Source organism: Etheostoma cragini, chromosome 12 (assembly GCF_013103735.1).
Source record: "Etheostoma cragini isolate CJK2018 chromosome 12, CSU_Ecrag_1.0, whole genome shotgun sequence".
In the NCBI taxonomy this organism is placed as follows: domain Eukaryota; kingdom Metazoa; phylum Chordata; class Actinopteri; order Perciformes; family Percidae; genus Etheostoma; species Etheostoma cragini.
The window spans coordinates 17,327,099-17,335,325 of record NC_048418.1 but is presented as its reverse complement, the minus strand read 5'-3'; the positions used below and the strand labels follow the sequence as shown (position 1 = coordinate 17,335,325).

At 39.3% G+C, this 8,227-nt stretch overlaps 1 protein-coding gene across 1 annotated transcript in view; it reads right to left on the bottom strand.

The window, feature by feature from the left end:
* Positions 1 to 8,227, bottom strand: part of LOC117954033 (collagen alpha-4(IV) chain-like) — a 24,852-nt gene that overhangs the window by 15,599 nt on the left and 1,026 nt on the right. The window contains exons 3-17 of the mRNA XM_034887488.1: positions 7,849 to 7,891; positions 6,000 to 6,071; positions 5,655 to 5,789; positions 5,350 to 5,394; positions 2,818 to 2,934; positions 1,918 to 1,983; positions 1,573 to 1,590; positions 1,351 to 1,413; positions 1,132 to 1,167; positions 995 to 1,036; positions 745 to 828; positions 598 to 642; positions 445 to 516; positions 321 to 365; positions 179 to 232 (exon numbers count right to left, since the gene is read on the bottom strand). Of these exons, the coding sequence (XP_034743379.1) occupies positions 179 to 232; positions 321 to 365; positions 445 to 516; positions 598 to 642; positions 745 to 828; positions 995 to 1,036; positions 1,132 to 1,167; positions 1,351 to 1,413; positions 1,573 to 1,590; positions 1,918 to 1,983; positions 2,818 to 2,934; positions 5,350 to 5,394; positions 5,655 to 5,789; positions 6,000 to 6,071; positions 7,849 to 7,891 (937 nt within the window). The remainder of the gene's footprint in view (positions 1 to 178; positions 233 to 320; positions 366 to 444; positions 517 to 597; positions 643 to 744; positions 829 to 994; positions 1,037 to 1,131; positions 1,168 to 1,350; positions 1,414 to 1,572; positions 1,591 to 1,917; positions 1,984 to 2,817; positions 2,935 to 5,349; positions 5,395 to 5,654; positions 5,790 to 5,999; positions 6,072 to 7,848; positions 7,892 to 8,227) is intronic.

Here is an 8,227-nt window from a genome sequence, read left to right as displayed (position 1 = left end):
CGAGACATGTCCTCAATAACAAACAAGTCCTTTATGTTTTACTTCAGATTAGCCCTTTACGCTTACAATATAATGGTCAATTTTGCCATCAAATTGTCTTTTGTTTGCACCTGACACAAGCTTTCTAATTAGGTTCAAATTGTGATGCACAACTCTTCGATGTATATATAAAGCTCACCTTTGGTCCCGTTTTTCCAATGAGACCTGGAAATCCTCTCTCTCCCGGCAAACCCTGAAAATATGTGAATGTATTTAACCTAAAGAAATTGCCTTTGTAAAGTAACATAAGGGAAGGCGTAGGCCTCCTGTTAAAGGTATACCTCAGGTCCTGGTGGTCCATCTCTACCAGGAAACCCTGGAAAACCCTAGAGATGAAAACAATGCTGTGAATGTTGTATGCGTCTGTCTAAAAGCTTATTGCAGTCTGATTTGTAAATCACCTACCCTAACTCCAGGAAAACCAGGGATTCCTTGTTCTCCTTTAATTGCTTGGATAAAGACATCTCCTCTACCACCCTGATAAGGAAGAAAATGCAAATAAAATACCTTTCTCTTTCTCTTGCGTACCTGGATGCTGACATATGGGATGAAACTCACACGTATGCCCTTTGGTCCACATGGTCCAGGAAGCCCCTGCTCTCCCTGAGAAGCAGAAAATAAATTTTGTTTTAATAAAAATCACTGCAGTTAAAAAAAGAAAGAAATTAACATTGTATAAAATACAAATGAGATCTTTTCCGTCACCTTATAACCTTTGGGGGGAAGAATTTCTGGAGGTAATTCTATGACTTCTTCTTGTCCTTGTGGGCCAGGTGGGCCTTGCTCACCCTGGAATATGGAATCAAAGTGGTGAAGACATTTGCTGGGGTTACACACACACACACACACACACACACACACACACACACACACACACACACACACACACACACACACACACACACACTTGAACAAATGAAGCACTCAGCTGTCAAAGGCCAAAATAATTTCTTACATCGTCACCTTTAGCTCCTGGCAGTGATCCTCCAGGGTCGCCCTACACAACAACCAAAAGTTTAATACGTTTGTGTGTGTGTGTGTGTGAGTGTGTGTGTGTGTTTGTGTGTGTGTGTGTGTGTACAGGTAACTCACTGGTAGTCCTCTCACACCTTTTTGTCCTTTCAAGCCCTAAATGTAATCACACACACATTATGGCATTCAATATAAGGCACAGCATTTCTTCTTGTAATCAGATCATGAATATAGAGGTCTAACATATTGCTGCATACTGTGCATGTACAATGATATAATGGTCTTAATTATAACTTATATAAAAGACAAAATATGTACAAAAAGTGAAGACTTTTTCACCTCAATTCCAAGAGGGCCAGGAGGGCCAGTGTGGCCTTTAGGCCCAATGTCGCCTTTTCTTCCCTGAGTTCAAAAATAATACTAATTACACAATATTAAAGAATAAACCATGAAGTTGTGTCGGCTTAACTCCTAGCACAGTGTCATATTTAAAGCATGCAATCCCTGGTTCATCTATTAGCTGAATATTACTATTACTACTAATATGAAAAGAAAACTTACAGGTCGACCCCGCTCCCCCTGCAAGACAAAATGAAGATGAGAATATTTACAAACACTGGGAATTGCCAGTAATTATGAAGTGGGTTCTGACACTGGTAAAGCCCTATGGAGCTAGAAAATAATGTTTGAGAGAAAAAGTTGTTACACTGATAGCAAAAAGAAAATCTTTTTCAAAATACTTTTTCTTTAAATTTCTTTTGTTATTGGTATGAAACCTTTTTTTTCTCTTAGATCTTTTTTTCTCTCACATAATAGTAAAGTAAAGTAAAGTAATAAGGAAACAATTCTAGCTCCATAAAGCCCAGTCCATCCTTTACTGAGCCTCTCCAGACTAGGGGAACTTACTGGAAGCCCTGGATATGTAGCAACATACAAAGGTTCTCCTTTAATTCCTTTAGGTCCACGTAATCCCTTATAAAAAAACACAGTAACAAAAAAAACAAATACAGTATTTTATATTCATACATAATTTCTACAAAACCTTGAATCATCTTTAATGAGCATGTTTGTGAACATTCAGTAGCCTACTAATGTTTATTCAAATGATTATTCCTACAATATCTGCAGATTGCATCTTCTGTGTTTAAGGCAACTTCAACCTTTTAGGATAAGATGCTTAAAGTTAAAACAGTTTTTAAAGCTAACTGCTGGGCACTGGCAGGAGACAGGACACACATTTAGGCGTCTGGTCTCCATGTCCACCCCGACCCAGACCACCACAACCCTACTTATGTCTGTGAATTGAATGTTACACTATTACATGCACTGCCACTGAATCTGGCAATAGGCTTTAATTGTGTGCTGCAGAATTGTCGAAAACAAATGCAACTACTGGGGATCTTTCACATTTTTGCCTTTTGACTACAAATCCAACGTGCTTTACTTGGCTGCATATGCAACAAAGTAAAGATTTTTGAGTGAATTTAAATCAAGTGACAGCAAACCCTGCTACTTCTAACTCAGAACAACCAAAAATAACCTAACGGGCACGTTGTGTGAAGGTACGGCGCAATCGCAAGGGAACGTTACAGTTGGTTGGTTCTCTTAACGTTTAGAGAACGTTATAACCAGGAGGGAACGTTCCATAAACGTTAGCTTTTGGTTTGGTTCGAACAAACCTTTAGAGAACCAAAAACTAACGTTCCCTAACGTTCCCTAACGTTCTCTAAACATTCTGTGTTAGTGGGGATAACTTCATAAAAGCCACAATTGTGTCAAACAAATCAGAACAGGAGTTCTACTTACCTGTGGCCCATGGAGTCCATCCAAACCATCAATGCCTAATACACCTGGTTGACCCCTTGTCCCATTACAGCCATCCACTCCTGGCAAACCAGGCTCACCGCCTGCTCCAGGGTGGCCCTGGACAATATAGTTATGGTGGAGATGACAGCACAGCCACAGTTATGACCTGTCTAACTCTAGTTGAAAATAATAAAGAAAACATGCTTTACACAATGAATAGTTTAGGCCTGCTATCTTATAAGTACAGTGGATAAACAACTTTATTAGAACACAAAAACTAAAAGGTGCAATTTGTAACACTGTATATTTACTGTATTATTTAAAAAAAAAGTCCACAACGTGTCATCCAATGTTAGGGACACATGCTAAGTTGAAATACTATTTTTTCTGATTACTATGTCAATGCCAGTAGTTTTTCCTTTGAAATTCCTGTTCCGTGACGGATGTCTGTTGTGACCTGTGTTGGTATAACTGCCCATTTTGACAGGTAGGCCCGGGTTGCCAGATATTACGTCTCCTGTAGAACCGCAAACCAAGCGTGCTACAGCTGCAGTAGAGCCATGGAAGCAATGTGACAGGGATCAACAGAGAATTATTACCTAAGCAAGACTAGACTTTACCTAACCTGAAAAAAACTTAAGTGTTTCTAAACATTTGCCTGACCTGTAGTCATTTGCCAGACCCTCCTCCAAAGCGCCCTGAAAGAGGGTCTGGCTACTCCACATAGAATTGCTGATGAGAGAAAAACTTGCTCAGGTTTGTTGGCTTTTCTATAAACCAATCAGAAACGTCTTGGGTGGTACTAAACTCCGCACAGAGCCGCTGCAAAATACTCGTACGAGAGAAAACTCACATTGGATGGATAGTCTAGCTGTCTCAATTTACCCTGCAAGAGATCTGATGAGCAGCAAGGTTGAAATTTGTGAAATCCATAAAATAACACCATTACACCAATTACAACCAATAACAGAAGATGGGAATCATTTCAGAAACGTATGCTATATATGATAGTTTGATTGCTAACGTTAGCTCAAAAAAACATAAGTGACAACCTTTGTTGTGTTTGACTGCTAACTTGTAGCTAAGCTAGCAGTCATTTCAAAAACATTTTAGCTATCCATGGTTGTTTGGTTGCTAACGTTAGCTCAAAAAAAACATTTAACTGACAACCTTGTTGAATTTGATGCTAACTTGTAGCCCGCAGTGAACAGACTTGGTTAAGTAGGTCAATTTTTACTGTATTGACCTTACAGAAGTCTCTCGTTAGCATCTTTGGCTACTCAAATCAGCCCTCGACTCACATCGGGCAGCATATACTGTATATTAACAGTCTACGGCAGTTACAGACGTAATAAAACCATAGACTGTATACATATTGATGGACAGAGCATCCGGTTTGGCAAAGTGCTGCAACTGCGGAAGTAATTTGAACCTGCATTCTATCAGAATTCCGGCAGAAGGCAACCCGCGGGGTTGCAAAAGGAGGTTGGTTTCTATAGACGTCTATGGAGAAATGACCCACTTCTCACTTGATTTACTTCGTTAAACGGTTGCTATTAACGGTCTATGAATAAAACAATTATGGAGTTGTATTTAAAACATGGAGATAATTTAGAGCCCAAATAGCTAGCTAACCTTAAGCTGCAAGCATCAGGCTAATTTATAACAGCAACTAGGGACAGACTTTTTCATTAATTTCGTATTGAATTAAATGCGTGCGTGTTACTCACATTAAATTATAAAGAACACATACTTCTTCTTCTTTGTATGTAACAACGGACTGCGACCAATGCATTGCACTACTGCTTACTACTGGTGATTTATTTCACTCTCTAATTGTCATAATTTTAAGCCCAGAATGTGTGTCTGTCAGACCGGTAGAGAGGACGGCGAGGTAGTTGTATTTATAGCAGTACTTGCCAAAATTTTAAGGCAGTGAAGTGTCTGTCAGTCCGTAGAGCCGTTTTAGGATTTAGCCAGCATCTTACAATAACTGCTCCACCGTGCGGTGTAGTAATGTCTGGCTATGTTAGACTAGCGTAGAGCAACATTGTTGGATGCTACAGTATGTTCTCAGGTCTGACAATCTCCGTGAACTTCAAGTCTGGGGAGGAGGTGTAAGGGGAGACTGTCAGTACATATTCCACCTGGAATTTAGGCCCCGTCTATCTACAATACACCACTAGACCACTAGAGGGCATACCAGTAACAACCAGTAACATCACTGCACCATTTACTGTGTAGTCTCCAATTTTGTAGCTGAACTGTATGGTGGCCACATTGGGCAGTTAAACTGTTGGAAATACCGCATGACATACTTACAATTTAAAAAAAAAGTGGCTGTGTTATTAAGAAGAATTCATTCTTTATGTAAAAAACTTCAGCTCTAATCAACTCCATGTTGAACTGTACAGGGTTTGGAAAGTTAGTGCAATCCCCTCAGAGGGCTACTTACCTCTACCAGATACTTATTGTAAGTGTCTTTTTTTCTGATTTGTAGATTAAATTTACAACAACAGTGGGTTTACTCACTGGTGAGCCATCATTGCCAGAAAAACCAGCAACACCAATCTTTCCCTGAAATTTAAAGAACAATAGCACTAGTCATTCATTGCAGGGTTAAATTGCATTATTTTGTCCCAATCTGACCCCAAATTTTTTCTTATTCACTGGCAATGCATAATCACATATACTGTACATATATACATTTTGAATTTGTTTAACAATCTCGGCTTATCGTGATGATTAGCTGTTGTTGCACTCAGTAGCTGCTTTGCTTTCTGACAGTTTCTATTTCAAACACAACACGTAACATGCACATGAACATGCACACTAACACGGTCTCCTTTGGGCCCCTCTGGACCATGTGATCCTTCTGCTCCCCTCATGCCTTTCTCTCCAGGTGACCCTTCACGTCCCCATGGTCCCATTGGTCCCCGGGGGCCTTGCTGGCCTGGCTTCCCTGGAGCTCCCTACAAACAGAAAAGGCATGTGTATGAAACTGTTTAACTTCTAACTGTTGTTGTTTGTGACACTTGTAAGATTTAGACACACTTTGTCCTAAATCTTGATTGATTCTAATGAGGGAAATACTGCAACTTAAAATAACAAGCTTATTATTGGGAAAGCAATTAAGGATAACTTGCCAATAAATAACAACATGAGAATAATAAAGTTCCTACCCGTGCACCTTTAGCAGGAAGGCACTGACATACAGAGCAGTCTCTGCCTTGACATGGGCTCTCATTCCTCCCCTGAAACAGCAAACAGAGGGAAGCCATAGGCCATAAATGCACGGAGACTGATCCTTACTGTATTTAAGAGAGATATGTAGACTGGCTGAGGCTGAGCAGAAGACAGTAATGGGTCAGAGGACACCAGGAACATCAGATGAGGTTGGGGTTTGGGCATATCTGACGTTTAACAGCTTTGGGAATGAACACATTTCCCTGTGTAGACTGGACAGTCCTGATTAGAAACCTTTAAACAAATCAATATTCTCCCAGACTTAGGTAAATAATGAGTGCTCCGACCTTGGTGAGAAAGAAAGCCAACACAGCTTCACCACTCTCATAATGCACTGACATCTTGCTTAAAAGCTACTTTGTGATTCCACACCACACCTTCAGATGCTAAGCATTCCCACCGTGTGTGTTTATGTACGGGGAGTTTTACAGTGCCTGTGTCACAAATATTTAGTAATGTTTTCTCAGAGCTTACTAAATATTTGGAGGAGTTTACATGCTGATGAAATTAAGTTCTATTGCACATCTGCTATTCCACTTTTGTTTTTGGTCCAAACATGTATGGGCATCTCTCGCATCCGTCACAAAAAGTGAGAGTTGGCCATGACTTCCAAAAGTCAAATTGGGAACACATTTGGGAACACATAGCAAGAAAAAAACACCGGCAGGTCTAAATTTCTACTTAATATTAAAGGGATAGTTTGGATGCTGTGCTCCACACCTAGGGAGCAATATATGCACGTTTCCAGGTGGATCAAGTGATTAAGGTCCCATGGCATTACAATTTAACTTTATGAGGAGGTTTTTAACATTAATATGCATTCCCCCAGCCTGCCTCTGGTCCCACAGTGGCTAGAAATGGTGATCGGTGTAAACTGAGCCCTGGGTATCCTGCTCTGCCTTTGAGAAAATGAAAGCTCTGATGGGCCGATCTGGAATCTTGATTCTTATGAGGTCATAAGGGGCTGAATTTTGGAAAAGAGACTTCGGATCCAGTATTAGAGGACCACTAAGGTCTGTATAAATGCATCCAAAGAGCACCATGTCATTGGACCCTTTAAAGATTTTTTCTTTGAAAGACTTAGCCATCTGCTTATGGTATTCACATTGGGTTTGGGAGAATCCAGATGTGTACAACACAGAAGCACATAGACATAAAGGTTATATGTACACAGTTTGATATATAACACAGTGAGACCATCAGGTTCAGGACTGTCTTGGCGTTGTGTTGATGGTTTGTTGTTTTTGACTGACGTAAACTACATTCCAGCAGTGTTTACAAAACTGAAGTTGTAATAAAACTGTACTTGATGGACATCAATGTCCGATGCAACATCCTCACCGACTAGTCTCAACAAAAACTAAATAAAAAAAAAAAATGTGTTCATCTGAAAGTTTTTTTCAGCTTTGCAGGTGCATGTGTTTCACCCAGTGTACATTACTTTAAAAACCTGTTTAATTGAGGCACTAGTCCACTAATAATTTACTGCAGATTATTTACAACAAAATACATAACAAAAAAGCTTTAATTGTTTTTGAATACCGTAAATGTCTGTTGTGTCTTACAAGGTTTCAGATGTCTGGAGGGAGGGATTGACATTTGTAATGGTTATTCTCAGTAATTGGTCATATTGTCAAGTAGGTTATTTGTATTCTACTATATTTTTGCAACAGGAATTCAAAATTATTTACAATTATTTAGAGTATTTTTCTAGATGTATAGGTTGCTATAGTAGTGATATCAGGTTTAACTCTTAATGCGTATGTAATAAAAGAAAAGTCTTACTGCTTTGAGCTGCTGCACAACGATGACCAGGACAAGGATCCACCTGTGAATGTAACAGTGATAATAGATTAACTGCGGTCTCATTTAAGACACTGAATGTTTTTACACAACCATTTATGACTGTCGCATAAAATTTATGACAAAAAGTGACATGTTAGTGTGTAGTGAAAGCAACAATGTTCATACAGTAACTAAAATTGCAAATCTTATTTAATTTAAATAAACCTTTAATGAAAAATGAAAACTTAATCTTAAAAAGTCAACTTGCTTTTACACATTACATATTAGCTTATAATGTGTTGAAGGAAAGGAACAAGAATGGTCCTATCCAACTGTCATCACACTGCAGGTACACCACTGTGTGTGTGTGTGTGTGTGT